The sequence below is a fragment of the Dromiciops gliroides genome, chromosome 4 (genome assembly GCF_019393635.1).
Source record: "Dromiciops gliroides isolate mDroGli1 chromosome 4, mDroGli1.pri, whole genome shotgun sequence".
In the NCBI taxonomy this organism is placed as follows: domain Eukaryota; kingdom Metazoa; phylum Chordata; class Mammalia; order Microbiotheria; family Microbiotheriidae; genus Dromiciops; species Dromiciops gliroides.
This window is the reverse complement of record NC_057864.1, coordinates 279,648,574-279,666,157: the sequence shown is the minus strand read 5'-3', so window position 1 is coordinate 279,666,157 and position 17,584 is coordinate 279,648,574. Positions and strand designations below refer to the sequence as shown.

General features: G+C 34.2%; 1 protein-coding gene across 4 annotated transcripts in view; it reads left to right on the top strand.

Moving 5' to 3' along the window:
• Positions 1-17,584, top strand: part of KHDRBS2 (KH RNA binding domain containing, signal transduction associated 2) — an 840,272-nt gene that overhangs the window by 158,540 nt on the left and 664,148 nt on the right. For all 4 annotated transcript variants that reach the window (XR_006352721.1, XM_043962345.1, XM_043962346.1 and 1 more), the window contains exon 2: positions 15,908-16,035. Coding sequence is in view for 3 of the 4 variants with exons in the window: in XM_043962345.1 (XP_043818280.1) it covers positions 15,908-16,035 (128 nt within the window). In the remaining variant the exon portion in view is untranslated. The remainder of the gene's footprint in view (positions 1-15,907; positions 16,036-17,584) is intronic.

The window sequence follows — 17,584 nt, the reverse complement described above, 5'->3', positions numbered from 1 at the left end:
AAAGGTAAAGTAATTTGAACAAGGTCAAAAGTAATAAGTAGCAGATGCAGGTTCTGAATTCTTAGTTTACGAATACAAATCCTGAGGTGTGTTTTTTTTTAATTAAACAGCATTGACAATTATCAGTAGTATTTTCATAGGCATTAGTTACATAAAAGTTATTACTATATGCTTCAGTTACTTGTATCAAAAATGTATCCATATGGTGATTATGTATGAGGCATGATTTCAATTTCAGGAAATATAATTTTAATGAAATTCAAGATTAGTGTAGACTGATATGTCAATAATGAAGAATTAATGTGAATGACCTCAGTTGTTCAGTCATATTCCTTGAAACACAAGTATGTCAAAGAAAAATACTTTTAAAAGCATAGATATTATTATATAAGAAAAAATTGGGGCAGCTAGGTGGCGCAGTGGATAGAGCACTAGCCCTGGAGTCAGGAGTACCTGAGTTCAAATCCGACCTCAGACATTTAACACTTACTAGCTGTGTGACTCTGGGCAAGTCACTTAACCCCAATTGCCTCACTAAATTTAAAAAAAAAAAAGAAATGACAACTTAAGAAAAAATTAATGTAATTCATTATTTTTCTCTTTTTAAAACCAAAAAGGTTGTTCCTTCTTTTAAGATAGTAAAATTATCATTCTCTCAAATAACTTACAGGTATTAAAATTTTGTTATAATTACTAGTCAAAAATGTTTATTCACTTTGAGAATTTTTAAAAGTGTACTTCAGATGTAAGATTCATTCATCTCTACACTCTGAGATTATTTAAAGATAATTGAAAACTCTAGTGTAATCTTTGAATTGTCATATAAAAAACTAGTGGGAAGAGCACTTGGCTGCGAGTTTACAAACCTGGGTTCAAAATGTACTGTACCATTATTAGTTGTGTGATCTTAAGTCAAATGTGTGGCAGCATATTCATATGGACCTCATACCTCTGCATTGCATTTTGGGTGATATTGGAATTTATTTCTTGGGATTCAGTTTTCTTATGAATTGCAGCATAAAAGTATTTTTATTATTCTGGTAGTCATAAAGCTAATAGGGTTTAATTTGAGAGTGGAACTCGCTCTTCTAAGAAGATAACCTTTACTCTGGTATAAATTGTCTCCATATTAACTGGTTTTATACCATCTATAATAAGGATTTCTAGTAGAAAAGCAATTAAGCATCATTTGTGTTTAGCTAAAGATGGCCTTTTATGAAGTTTAGTAAATAAAATTTAGGGTTTTCCACAATTTTTATTGGCTTTTCATTTTCAATGAGGACAAGTTTTCAAAGAACTGAATAGTGGGCATCCTTCTGTGTTGTAAACTTTAAAGGTCATTTACATTTTATTGACAAATAAGTCTTTTCCTTCCAAGACTAATGCCAAGTGTTCCTCCTTTTAATGTGTTCTGAAATTATAGCTTGCACACAAACATTCATTTTTCTTATATTGCATTTTAGGAAATTTATTTTCAGAGGCTGGTTGGTAATTAAATGAATCATTTTGACTATTTGGAGTTCCTTCTAGAACTGGAAATTAAGTATGTATGTATTTTTAAAGTTTGTCCTCGCATATTTTATAATGACTATAGATTTTCCTTACTTGTAGGGAACTTTCAAGATCATTTAGTTCAACATTCTCATTTTACAGATTAGCAAAGTGAGGCCCAGAGATGTCATATGACTTGCTGGAAGTCAACCAATTTGTTAGTATGTATCAGCCACTCCATAAACATGCACAGGTTTCCCAAAACTTACAGGGACAAAAACATATTAATAAGCTGTAAAAAATTGACAGAGACAACAATAGCATTGATGGGAAATAGCAACACTCACCCATAAACAACATCTACCATAAGCCCATATAGACTCAGCCTCTTATAGTTATCCTTCAGATAGTGTTCCCTCACTTATGGTGCACAAGGATGGAAGTGGTAACCAAGCTGTGTAGTAGCATAAGGAGAAAACTTTATTGTCTTTAGTACCCAGTTAATAACGAAGAAATTATCAAAGTAAACCTCAAAGCAACCCTCAAAGCAACCAAAATAGATATTAAAATGTTTTGTGAAAGGTCTCACACAACAAAACAGCCAACTAAGCATTTATTAAGCAAGTAGTAGTGATGACCATGGAATCAAGTACAGCTGAAAAACTGCTTCTGAAACATACTGTGTCTCCCTGGATATGCCAGATCATCAGACAGTATCTCAGGCAACTCTCCATGAATTTAAGTTGCAGACAAATTCTCATTATAATTTGGTGGTAGAAAATTCCACATCAGGAAGTACTCTCCCCAAAATAAATTGGAGATCTGTCCAAAAATAAATAGACTTTAAACATAGTTGAGTATCTAAGGATTTCATTCAAGACTTTTGTTTTACTATTATTTTATAACACTTCCAACAATGTTAATTATGAAAATAAACCTTCATATTTTCATTTATTTACAAAGTCTCTTCTTCACAATAACCTTGTAAAGAAGGTAATCCACATGCTATTATTTTTGCTTAAGAGTTAAGGAAACGGGGGCAGCTAGGTGATGCAGTGAATAAAGCACTGGCCATGGATTCAGGAGGACATGAGTTCAAATCTAGCCTCAGACACTTGACACTTACTAGTTCTGTGACCCTGGGCAAGTCACTTAATCCTCATTGCCCTGCCCCCCCCCCCATAAAAAGAATTAAGGAAATTGGTGTTCACACTTGCCCAGGATCTCTCAACTAGGAAATGTCTACATTGTGAATCAAACCAAGGACTCTGCCTAAGATCAATCTTCTTCAAGTACACCTCACTATCTTGTTGATTTCTAAATCTTCGTCAGGTTAAACATGTGTTAGAACATTAGAAGGGAAAATTGTTGAGGTAAGCAACGATAATGAAAATTAGAAATAGAGCAATGGATTAAGATTCAGAAGTTCTTAAGACCTAGTAGTTCATTTGCCAACAATCATTTGTGTGACTTTTCCCTCTCTAAGCTTGTATACATCTAGATGTATATATTCATATATACAAATACATATATATATATACACATATATACACATGTATATTAATGTATGAAAATTTGACCATATATACACATATACATATGTATGTGTTTATACATCTAGATGTGTATATATGTACATACATAACTATAATCTCAATGGCTTTGAATCATCAAGAAAACTTGATTCAGTCAATATACTTTAAGAAAAGTTGTTCTAGCCAATAAACTGTAAAGAATTAATTGTTATTTGAGGTTTTTTAAGAGCAAGGGAGATTGCCTAAGGGGAAAGTGGGGGAGAGGCAAGAAGGTCCCCCAGGTTAGTTGGATCATGGCCAATTAAGGGGGAGAGGGGGTGGGTTAAATAAATTCACTAGGCTAATCAACTCCTGGCTGACTTTCCAAAAACTGTGGGGACCAATTTTTAATTGGGGAGTGTTAGATAAGTGGCTTGCTGCAATATTGGGGCAAGGAAGGGGACCGGCAGTCTCCCTCAAAACAGAGCAGGATTTATTTATTTTTTATCTATCTATCTATCTATCTATCTATCTATCTATCTATCTATCTATCTATCTATCTATTTATTTATTTTAGTGAGGCAATTGGGATTAAGTGACTTGCCCAGGGTCACACAGCTAGTAAGTGTTAAGTGTCTGAGTCTGGATTTGAACTCAGGTACTCCTGACTCCAGGGCCGGTGCTCTATCCACTGTGCCACCTATATGCCCCAAGCAGGATTTATTTTAACAAGAATGAACTTAAAAAACAAACAAACAAACAAACAAACAAACAAACAAACAAAAAACACGCAAACAGGATCAGTAGGATCAAGGGAATGTAAATAAAATGGGGAAAGGGAAATTATACAACCTGAAAAAACATCACCTCCTAGAAATCAGCTGAGAATACGCAGCAGCACTCCTGTCGCCTTCCAGCTTCCAGCTAGAATGTCGGGGGAAAAAAACAAACCAACAAAAAAAACCCTAACAATTTCCTTCCTCTCAGCACATGCCACACAGCCCTCAGCCAATTGGCTGGCTGCTCTGACAGTCACATGGCTGCCCTCACTAGGCTTCCAATCATTATAATTTTGCCTGGACCATGTAGGCATCGGCTAGTGGTGATGACATGAGATGCCAGCGCCATGGCAATGGCTACAACCAATGGGTGGAGCACAGGGCTGTTTGCAGAGCCCCAGGCTTGTGCACACCAAGGTTTGTTTTTTAAATTCTAGCCAAAAGATGGGGTCATAAAAACCTCAAATGAAAATTAATTCTTTACAATACATTGCTGAGGAAAGAAACAAGTACATGTTCCAATTTAGAAAAAAAATCCAACAAGAGTTTTTAAAATTGATCTGAAAGGAAAGGAAAAGTTATTCATAAAGGAAATACATCTCTTCCCAACAAAGCTCTCTTTGTCTGCATATGTTTGTTTATAAATGTGTACAAATTGTCTATATATAAATACTAACCCAAATATTTATTCAAATATTTTGCAAGATGTTGAATTGAGTAAGCCTACATTATATTGTCTAAATTTTTTGGCTGACTGACATATAAACAACACTATTCATCACTCTTATCAGTTTTAGTTTGTTTTATTGTTGATTTTAATGTGTTGTTTTGGGTTTTTAGTTACTTGTTAAAAAAAATTGGTAGACTGAATGAATTCTGTAAGGGAAAAAATATCTGAATGGAAATATGTGAGTGACCACAATTATCATTCCATTTATCTAGGGTATAAAAGCTTCCTTCTAGCATAAACTAAGTGAAATTTGAAGAGTATACTGAATGAATTAAGAAATTGATAGAACAAGTGATTGTTTCAAAGGTTCTGACTTTCACTGTTTTGAGACTAATGGATATTCTAAGTGTTTGTGACTTATTCTGTTCATTTTACTGAGTATCCTATTAAAATGAAACAAAAACATAAATGTTTACTGATATTAAAAATTGAAATGTAAAATTGAAATGAAATTTGGAAAAAAAATAGGTTTGTAAAGAAATATTCTTTAATTATATTTGAGAAATATAGACTACTAAAGGAAACATCATCCCCTTGATAAATAGTGATATATAAGAAGTCCAGAATGAGAGAATCTCTGCATTGGAAAAGATTTCAAGCCATCTAGTCGAAGTCATACCTGAATAAGGACCCATTCTACAAAATTCTTTTCAAGTAGTCAGTCATAAGATCTTTACCTGAAGTTATTTAAAGAAGAAAACCATGCTGCCTGGCTGTCTCCCATGCCTGGAATGTTCTCTCTTTCTGGGAGCTCTGAAATTTGGCTATAATATTCCTGGAAGCTTTCCTTTTGGGATCTGTTCCATGGGTTGATTGGTGGATTCTTTCAATTTCTATTTTACCTTCTGTTTCTTGAAGATCAGGGCAATTTTCCCTAACAATTTCTTGGAAGATGCTGTCTAAGCTCTTTCCTTGGTCATGCTTTCCAGGTAGACCAATAATTTTCAAATTATCTCTCCTAGATCGATTTTCCAGGTGAGCAATTTTTCCAAGAAGATATTGTACATTGCCCTCTATTTTTTTATTCATTTGGATTTGCTTTATTATGTCTTGGTTTGTCATAAAGTCACTAGCTTCCATTTGTTCAATCCTAATTCTTAGGCAATTATTTTCACCAGAGAGCTTTTCCAGCTGTTGACTTTTTTCTTATATCTTTCCTGCATCACCCTCATTTCCCTTTCCATTTTTTCTCTAACTCTCTAAATTTATCTTCATTGTCCATTTTCTTGCCTCTATGGCCTGAGACCAATTCATATTTCTCTTGGAAACATTAGATATAGGGGCCCTGACATTCACATCTTCTTCTGAGTTTACACCTCAATCTTCCTTGTCACTAAAGAAACTTTCCGTGGTCCTCACCTTTCTCTGTCTGTGCATCTTGCCTTTCTTTTAATTGACATTTAGCTCCTTAAAGTAGGGCACTGTTTCCAGGCTGCACTATTCCAAGCTTCAGCATAGTGGTATGATTTAAGGAGGAGCAGGTTCTTTACTCATCTGGCCTCTTCCCTGGTCCATATATGACCCCAGACCAACTTGCTAATCAACCAGCTTTGTGTATTGTGGTTGTCAGCTCCAACATGCTTGTGCTCCTTCCCCACCTGGGCCACTGCTACTCAAACCTACCTCCTGGATCCCAGAAGGGCTGAAAAACCCATTTTGTGCTCAGTACCATCAGAGACCCCTGTAATCTCCCCCCTGCCAAGGGTTCAGACCTCTCACCAGAATGTGAGCTTAGTCCCAGATGACACCAACACTGCCTCAGATTCAGAGGATCTGGGGGTCTCTTTATCTGGTGAGGCCTTCCTGACACTGGATTTGTGTCAGGGTGTCTGTGGGGTTGGGCTCCACTCCTGTCTCAGCACAGCAGCTCCCTCCTTCTGACCTTCCAAGCCATCCTTGTTTGGAAAATAATCTCAGCACATTCTTCTGTGGATTTTGCTGCTCCATGAATTGTCCTATGGCATTCTTTGGATGTTTTTTGGAGTGATTGCGTCATGAGTTTGAGAGCTCACTACCTTTCTTCTGCCATCTTGGATCTGCCCCTGGTGTACTCATGATACTTAAAATTATGAGGAACATAAAGTTGTTCATTAAAATCATTGATTCAGGAAATGACTAGTGCATGATCAAAATGAGGAATGTGACCAGAAGTTAACTTCTAGCCCTAAATATTAGAAACAGAGGTTCCTTATATTTAGATCTAGAGAGAGAGATCCTTAGAGATTTAGAAAGTTTAAAGTATTTCCTTGAGGCCAAACAGACAAAAGCCTGGATTTGAGGCCAAATCTCCTAACTCCAAATTCAGGGAATCTTTCCAGTGTACCTCACTGGTTTACCATCATACAATCATACTAAAGTGTCAAATTAAAATAGGTCAAGTAACTGATGGATAGACATACCTGTTATTCCTTTTTATGTATACTCTTAGACTTGCCTCCTTGGCTTATGACCATTCTTGATCTAGCCAAATCAGAGAACTGGGTTAGTCTGACCACCAATCTTCTAAACTGCTATTCACAAGTTGCTGAATCAGGCTGGAGAAGGCCTTAAAACAAAATAAAATAAAATCCTCTGACTGATTTCATTACAAATTCACATTCTACAGCCTCAGCTGGTCTCTCAGTTCAGTAAGGCAATCATTTTATTCCACCCTAATTAATCCTATAGCCTACTTGATTAGAAGCTATTTCAAAATTTATTTTTCCTCTCTAAGCTTCCTGTATGTACTCCAAATGTCTTTCTTAGCTGAGGCCCTTGCTTCTTTATTGAGAAAAAATGAAACTTATCAACATTTTCATCTTCAATTCTGCTGATTAAAAAAAAAAAGCTTGATATTATTTCTCACTTTTCTTCCTTTAATCCAATCTCCTGACAATGAGTTGGACCTTCTCCTTGCCAAGGGAAACCTTTCTACATATGTACTCAATCACATGCCCTCCTATCTTCTCCAGACCCCCTTAAGTGACCTCCTCTCTTAAATCTTCAACCTTTATCTACCAACTGACTACTTCCCAACTACCTTCACCCATCCATGCATCTCATCCATCCTTTAAAAAATTGCAATAAAAACTGTATCTGGACCCTACTTTCCTCTCCAGTTCTGGTACTATGTCTCTATACTCATTCTCAGACAAACTTCTTAGAAAAGTTTTTGACCCTCACAGCTTCAAATTACTCTACTTCCTCTGCTTTTGATTGTCCTCAATTAGAGATCTCACTTCCAAAATGATCTACACAACTGAAACTACGCTCTCCAAAGTAAGGAATGAGATCTTCTGAAATCTGACATATTGTTCCTGACAATCCTATACATATCTTAAATTCAAAATGTCCAAAATTGAACTCATATTCTATTCCCCTTACCCTTACCCTCTTCCAAAATTCCCTATTTTCTGTCAAAGGAATTACCATTCTTCTTGTCTCCCAAACTCAGAACTTTGGCATTATACTAGACTCTTCAACCTTCTTTATCCTACATATAAGATCTGTTGCCAAATCTTTGTCTACCTTGACAATATCTTTTTTTTATCTGACCTCTTATCTCTTCTGACATATACCATCATATTTCTGGACTTCATCACTTCTCATATAGATTATTGCAACGGCCTCCTAATTGGTCATCTGGCCTCATTTTTCCATATTTTGGTTTATTTTCCATACTGCTGCCAATGTAATTTTTCTTAAATACACATCTAACCCTGTGACTTTCCTCCTCAACCAATTTCAGTCACTTTCTATTGCCTTCAAGACAAAATTAAAACAACAACAACAACAACAACAACAACAACAAACCTCTCTGTTCAGCTTTTAAAGTCTTGTGTAGGGCAGCTATTGGAACAGTGGATAAAGCACCAGCCCTGGATTCAGGAGGACTGGAGTTCAAATCTGGCCTCAGACACTTGACACTTACTAGCTATGTGACCCTGAGCAAGTCACTTAATCCTCATTGCCCTGCCAGAAAAAATCTTGTGTAACCTAGCCCCAATTTGGATTTTTAGACTCATTGGACTTTATTCTTTATCCTACTATCTGAGTCTACCAAACTGTCTTTCTCTCAATTTCTTACATACAATTTTCCATCTCTCATCTCCATCCATGATTTTGTACTGGCAATTTCCCATGTCTGTAATATACTTACTCTTTTTTTTTTTTTTTTAGTGAGGCAGTTGGGGTTAAGTGACTTGCCCAGGGTCACACAGCTAGTAAGTATTAAGTGTCTGAGGCCCGTTTTGAACTCAGGTACTCCTGAATCCAGGGCCGGTGCTCTATCCACTGCGCCACCTAGCTGCCCCTACTTACTCTTTATCTATGCTTGCACAGTTCTTTCCTTCAAGACCCATCTTAAGCACCATCTTAAGCCTGATGAAATTCCTAATTCCCCCACCTGCTCATACTTCTGTATCCCAAAAAAAACCTCACTATTTTATATTTAACTTCTCTGTGTATATTTGAATGTACTACTTTTATATTTATGATATATAAATGTATATATACACCCATGTTGTTTTTCAGTTCTCTCATGTTAAGCTCATGACTAGTGATTATTGTATTCTTTGTATCTTCAGCACCTATCTCAGGTCCTGGAAAATTGGATATTTTAAGACAATTTTAACAATTTCTATAATTAATATTTTATAAGTCTGTTGTTAGATAGCAAATGCCAAGAATAGAAAGCATACTGGTCTCAGAATTATCAACCCTGACTTTGAATCCTGATTCTGACAGTAACTATCTCTGTGTTAATTGTAATGTAAATTAACCTCTGTGGGCCTCAGTTTCCTTACCTCTACTATAAATCCTTTCAATTACTTACTTCAGGAGGTTTCTCTGATGATTGTTCACTTTACAATGGTATTTAAAAGGGTCTTGTATAGGATTTCTCAAGTCACATTCTATGTCCAGACCTTATACAATTTACCTGAAAATTATGAGGCTGTCACTGGAAAGCACACTTCCCATTGTATGTCAATGGACAACTGAAAGGCCAATTATATGCCCTTGTCATATTGCCAGTAAAATGCGTTAAATGTAAAAACTGGTAAATGTCTCCAGAAATCACTGCAGGAAAACTTCTTAACATATGCGTTCCTTTAGGATTTTATCCTGTCATTTCTAACAGGCAAAAATATTACTGAAAATTATTTTGGAACAAAGGTAAAGATGAAGACTTTTCCTTCCATTTACATATAAACATGTCCAAGGGAGTATTTCAAGCAAATCCATGCCCTCTCACTATTTTACATGGAGAAAAAAATACAGTTCATCAGGAAAATAGGATATGCTATAAGCAAACTACCATTTCCATATTCTTTTTTTTTCTATTTTTTCCATTGAAACAAAAATATGAGAAGTTATTCTTTTAATGCAATATGGGGAGGAAGGGCAATCGAACAATGTGAGGAGTAAGTAATAAAGTGCCACCAGAAGCCATAATGAGGGTATAAATTTCTTACTCTGAGGCTGACATAGGTAGGAGAGTCCAGCTATGATATGGTGTTCCTAAACTGTCCTTTGCACTATATGGAACTGATTATGATGGAAGGAATGCGGAGCACAGGCATGGGGTGAGACGTATCTATGGCAGAGCACTGTGTCTCTGGGGAATCTATTTATATGCATGGCTTATACTTTGTTTTCTTCATGCTCTCTAGTAATAAACATACCACTGGGGAAATATTACAAATCACATCATCAGGTTCCCAGGTTCTTAAACTCTACTGTAATATACTTAGACAATGGTAACTCTGTAGCATCAACCTAGTGATACTGGTGTCCTTGAAAACCATTTCTTACCAACTATTCTAGAGAATAATTAGGGATGATGCCCAAAAGACTATAAAACTGTGAATTCACTTTGACCCAGTAATAATACTACTAGGTCTCTGTCCCAAAGAGATCAAAGGAAGGCAAAAAGGGCCCATTTGTGCAAAGATATTTATAGAAGTTCTTTTTTTGGTGGCAAAGAATTGGAAAATGAGGGGATGTCCATCAATTTTGGAATGACAGAAATAGTTTTATATAGTATTGTTTGAAATGCTTTTTTGCTATAAAAATGACAAGCAAAATGGTATCAGAAAAACTTGGGAATATGAACTCATGAAAAGTAAAGTGAGCAGAAAAAAAAGTAAAGTGAGCAGACCTGGGAGAATATTGTATACAATGATATTATAAGGATGATCAAGTGTGAAAGATTTAGCAAGTCTGCTCAAGACAATGATTGAAGACAATTCCAAAGGACTCATGATGAAAGATGTTTTCTACCTCCAGAAATAGAGAACTGATGAATTCTAATGCATATTAAAGTGTGCATTTTTTTACTTTTTAATTTTTTTTATTTGTGTTTCTTTTGCAACACAGCTAATATGGAAATATATTTTGTATGACTTCACATGTATATCAATATCAAATCGCTTGCCTTTTCAAGGAGGAATTAGAGGAAAAGAAATAATTTGGAAGCTCATTTTAAAAAAATTAAATGTAAAAAATGATACTAATATATGTATGTATATTTCAAATAGGGAAAAAATAAAGCACATTTTCTTTTCAAGCCCCAGGAATTTGAATAAGAACCTCAAAATGGTGAAAAATAAAATTAAAACTATTCTGATCTTTTCTATAGTGGAAAGAAGGGTTTGGGGAGCATACCTTTACCACACAAGTTGTAGGATGCTTGCACTCAGTGGCCATAGGACCATTATTGACATGCAAACACTACACACAAATATGTATGTAATGACTGAATATGTTTATAATTCAACCTAAAAACGGTATAACCATGAAAATATATTTCACACATAAAACTTTTTAATAGATAGAAGGTTGGTACCAGGATGTATTAGTGTTATCTTTCCACTAAACTGAATAAAAAAACCTTCAGAAATAGACATATTAGACATAGACAGGAAAAAAATATGACCATAACATCAAATAGAAGTTCTGGCTGAAAAAAGGATCCAATGTTCTTACAAACCATTTTTATGTCCAATATCTATTTGAACCCATTATGTCAAATTTTTATTTGTGGGGCAAAGAGGGTTAAGTGATTTGCCCAGGGTCATGCAGCTAGTAAGTGTCAAGTGTTTAAGGCCACATTTGAACTCAGGCCCCCCTGAATCCAGGGCTTTTACTTAATCCACTATGCCCCCTAGCTGCCACCCCCCATTATATCAATTTAACTAAACTCTTTCCATAGCAATCCATCAATTTGGGAGATATATGTTAAATCTATACCTAAAACTGTGTTAATATCAGCAAGTAATTTAATCAGAATTTAATCAACTTCAGAGTGTATTAGTCAAAGATTCAATGTGTTGAACTGTATTCTCCCTCTGGGTTTCAGTTTCTTTTTCCATAAAATAAGGAGATTTGACTAGATGAGCACTAAGTTCCCTTGCATGTCTAAAGCTTTGATCTTATTGAATATTATGTTCAGTTCATCTTTTAAAAAAAAATAGTCAGGCCTGTAAGTACATATCTATTAAAAATCTAATTTAAATTCATATGAATCAGTAGCATTCTGTGATTGATCTATTGATTTATCTAGTAAATAATATATTCTAGATAGTAGAATCAGCCCAGAGAAAAGAGTTTAGCTTCTGTCCTACAGAAGCTACTGCAATATCTCAGACCTTCAGATTGTGGAGTTATTGTTTCCAAGAGGCATTTAACCCTCTAACACAACAATGGACTTTTAATTCAGAGCTGGCAATGCTATATTAGTCAGCTATAATGAGATATGTGTAACAGTCAGTAACTTGAATTTTATGAAAGAAGACAGATGGAAATAAGAATATATATTAAGTCCTTCTGAAGGATGTGGTAAAGTACCACCACCTGGAGGCATCAAAGTACCTACACTTAGAGGCAGCTTATGATGTGTGAATTTAGAGTTGGAAGATCTGAGTTCAAAACAAAGCTCAGATATGTAAGAGCTATATAATCCTAGGAAAAGAATCTTAAGCACATTCTACTTCAACTTCTTTGAGGATAATAATAATAATAACTGCCTCCCATGGCTTGGGAGAAGATAATATGAGGTAATATTTATAAAATAGTACATATCATCATCTTCAACATCATTATCATAATTATAATAATAAGCCACCATAAAATTATGTATAATTTATTAACATAATTATATTCATCATAATCACCATCATTATAATTATTATTATTTACAGTGTTTGGTTGACAAGTGGAAAAATCACATCATAAGAAGAGAAAGGGGAAGGAAAAAATATAAGAGCAAATAATAACAAATACCTATTTAAAATAACATTATTCCAAGTATAAAATTGGGTTGGGGGTTGTAGACTCACCCAGTTTTACAACCTCAGAGTAATCCTCAAATTTCAGTCCTACTCCATTTCCAATTATTTGTAAAATCTTATTGGTTCTATCTCAACAATATATTTTGCATTCAGCCCTTTCTCTTCACACAACCCTCTTAATTCAGAAAAATAACACTTCTCTCATGCTGTATTGCTTTGCAAGTTCCTAATAACCTTCCTTCGTGCAGGTTATCCACTGCCCTCTGCTGCACCCTAGCCATCTTCAACATAATTACCAAACTACAATCCTTAAAATAGATTTGACTATGTTGATCCCTTACTGCTGAAGCTTCTTTGTCTCCCAAGTAATTCTATAATAAAAACTCCTGTCCATCAATTAAAACTCTTAATAATCTATTACATGCTTATTTTGGGGGGTGCAGTGTACATTATGCCCAGGAACCAGTATGCACACTATGTGTTCCTGCATGTGTACACACACACACACACACACACACACACACACACATACATACCCCCTACATTTTGTGGCCTATTTTTCTGTTCTCCTTTTAGGAAATTCCATTTCTCATTTCAGTGCCATGTCATGGAATATCTTACATACCTTATAGTATCTCCTTTCTCACTGTTATCTTTTGGAACCGGTACCTCCCATCATCTCAAGTTGTAATTGTTCATTTATTTAGCCATGTCCTACATTTCCGGACCCCCAAAGACCAGAAACAAACAAAAACATGGGGTTCTTTTGGCAAAGATTATGGCATGTCTTGCCATTTTCTTCTCCAGTGGATTAAGGCAAACAGAAGTTCAGTGACTTGGCCAGACAGCTATTAAGTGTCTGAGGCCGGATTTGACTCCAGGCCCAGTACTCTATCCAGTGAGGCATCTAGCTGCCTCTTAATGTGAAGTACCACCTCCTCTAAAATGCCCTTTTCCCCTACAAATTATTATTTTTGTTCTTCTTTCCTGAATATTACTTTGTATTTATTTTATATATTTTAAATTTACTTATGTCTGTGTGTTTGCTTCACCTCTACCTAACACAGAGATAGCAACTAAGAGATAGTTTATTCTGTTTTAGTTTTGCCTAATGATCCCCAACACCTGGCATATTGGTTAACACATATGAAGAATAAGATAAATACTTGTTGAATTAAATTAAATTGAATGAGATTAACTAGATGACCATAAGATCCCTTACATGTCTAGATTGTTGGTTCAATGGAGTATTATTATTTTCCCCCAATAATTATAATATTCAAGGGAATATTTCTCTAACAGGAGCTAATATTACTTTGTGCTTCAAATGAGTACCAAAATTAATGTATTCTCCTTTTATTTATATTGTCTTTATATTTATAAATATTATATAATCTAAATCAATACATTTTTGTAGTTTCTTGGATAGGAAGAAAGGATACCTATTAGTGAGGAAAAATAACTCCATTCCTTAGAAAAATTGCCACTGGGATTTGCAAATGACTTCATAATTATTCTGTTTGAGACTGACAACCACCCTGTAAGGTACTTCAGGTATTAATGTCCACATTTTATAGATGTGGACACTGACATGCAGAAAGTTTAAGTGACTTATCCAAAATTACCCAGTTAATAACATTTTTTTTTACCCAGGATTTCCTATATATCCTGATTTATTATTCTATCCATTACACTCCTCCAACAATGTTAATACTGGGCCTTTTCAAACTGATGCCCTCTACCTTGGCCACGTGTTTACAGCTTCTTGTTTAATTATAGTCACATTATGTAAAAATTGGGAAAGGGTATGCAATGGATAATAATGTACCTATGCAAAAAGAAAATAAAATATGAAATGTCAGGAAAAATAAACTTTTCATAGAAACAAATATCTCAAATGAGTAGAAAATATTTTAAACAATTTAATATTTCAAAATTGATTTTGTCATGTTAAATGGCATGCAGTATATTTAACCAATGCTGCTTAATTATTAGAGTACTGAACTAATGGTCTCACTGTAATTATAAGAGATGCAGAAGACAATGTTAATTGCTTGTTGTTGATTTTTGTCAGCTTATTTCAATATGTTTCCCTAATGACTTCTACTGCTACTGATATTTAAATTTAAATCTTATTGTTATTTCTGCCTATGCATTGGCCCCATTCTAGAACAGAGATGTCATTATTAACCACGTTTGAAAGTTCCTCATGTATTCTGTACCATCTCTCAACAAATACTTGTTTTGTTGTATCCATATGTATTCTGTAATAGCATTTATGACTTTTTCTAAGCAAATGGAAAAAGTACATCTAAATTTGAATCATTATACTTTTTTATCTTTGGAACTTGATCCTTCTAGATTGGAATCCCTTGACGTCAGGGAGCACAAGAGTATTTATCTTTGTTTTCACTTTAATAATGAATAGAGTACATAAAGCCTCCAAAGAAATGATTGTTGGTTGAATAAATGGAATAATTTCCTTTCTGTTTTATTAAAAGAGTTTTAAATTTAAAAAATATATTTCCTTTAAAATTCCTTCATTTTATTTATCATGCTTAGGAGAATGGTTGTATCTGTTGGGAAATTTTCTATACCCAAAATATGTATTATTTCTATTGTAATATGTTGAATTAAACTTATTTCTTTGACAGAAAATCCTATGCCATGTATCCTGTTATGAGTTCCTAGTCCTAGGAGACTTAGATCCCTTTAGAAATAGTATGACACAGGAGCAAGTAGGTGGCCTAGTTGATAAAGGATTCGGCCTGGATTCAGGAGGACCTGAGTTCAAATGTGGTGTCAGACAATACTTACTAGTTGTGTGACCCTGGGCAAGTCACTTAAACCTCATTGCCCCACAAAAGAAAGAAAGAAAAGAAAAGAAATAGTATGACACTGACTCAACCTCCATTGAAATCATTCAATACCATCATAAGTAACAGATATTACAATAACATCTCTGTAGACATGTTACATCTTTCCCTAGCTCTCATTGCAGTTTTGCATATTAGGTGCTTAATAAATATTTACTAAAATTGAATATGGGAAGATGAACATAACCAATGTAGCTATTTTAATTATACTGATCCTTTCATTATTTTATCTTTGTTCCACTTTCAGAAATTGAAAAGTTTCAGGGTTCTGATGGGAAAAAAGAAGATGAAGAAAAGAAATATCTTGATGTCATCAGCAACAAAAACATAAAGCTGTCAGAGCGAGTACTGATCCCTGTCAAACAGTATCCAAAGGTAATCTAACTAATTTTTTCTCCAATAACTTGAACAACCAATGATTTAATGACAAGATGGAATTTACCTTTTTTATATTTTAGAAAATAAATATTTATGAATCTATTATCTATGTATGAAAATCTATTCTAACACAAAGAGAACAGTAAAAAAAAACACAGTGGAAATGTTGATCTTGTGGGAAACAGAAAGCAGCAACATTTTCACTTGGGCACTAAGAAAGTAATGCCATATGATGGTAGAAAACAGATACATGTGGACAATTGCTGAGAATTAATATAATTACTTTTTGACAATTTGTAGAAACTTTCATACTATTCCTTTTGTCTTAGACTGTCATAAAATATTTCCTCATATTTTAAACAATGTGGATTTAAGGAGAGTAATTTTGCATTAGATAATAAATTAGAAATGACTATGTCTAATGCAAATATCAACATAATTTTGATATGGTCATGTAAAACAGAGGACCATTTTTAAAAGGCAGGTTTAATTTTCCATCAACAATTCTCATAACATTTTCTGGGTGAGGGAAAACTTGTCAATTTAGTTATTAATTTTTTTTGGCTAAGCAATATATTGTCATATAATCTTTAGTTCACCATTAGCCTTGATTATTTCCCATTTCATTGTGTGTTTTAGCAGTAGTATCAGTACATTAAACTGGAGAGAGGAAAAAAATCCTAGCCAATGGGGGTAGGGACTTTAATAGATGTTGATCCAGTGATTAAATTCAATATTTCTTTCCGAAAACAAATATAAAGTCAAGATTTTGAAATCCCATACCATATGTGTGCTGTTTTGTTTTCTACACATATATGTATATCTACATGTACATATATTTATAGAAAGTCTGGTTATTGATATTACATATATACATATCATACATATATACATATATACACATACATATACACACATACAAATGTACATACATGCATACATTTTCCTAATTCAAATGTCTAACTTTTGTATGATGTATTTTGTATGATGATTTAAAGATTTTTATTTTTTACTTTATGAAATTACATGCATAAGAAATTTTATAGCTTCATATATACTTTGTAATTGCCATAACCCAAACAGTAGCATGCTTCCAATACAAAAATATGTTTCTTAGATTAGAAAAATAAATATTATTGGTATGAATTTAGAATCGTATTTTTACATATAATATGCATAAAAATTGAATTTCTTTGCACATTTAGTGTGATTCCCTCCCCCCCCCCCAGTATTCTAAACTTACAATATCTTGGAGAATCTCCTGTTATACTAAAAACATTAATTAATAAGAATGTTCTCCTTTTATATAGAACTTATCCTCCTGACCAACATACAATGTTAAATTCAGTGTTCTTGAGCCAGCTCATGTATTCAAATACATTGTAATGATGTGATTTCTCAGAATATCTTCCTATGGTACCCTGAAAGACTGACAATATAGCTGAAAAAAATATTATCTTTGGAAAAATTAGCTTCTCAAGGTAAGAAAGGTTTCTAAAGTCTTGATTATTCATCATTACAATATGAGTGGTTTTATATTGAGTGC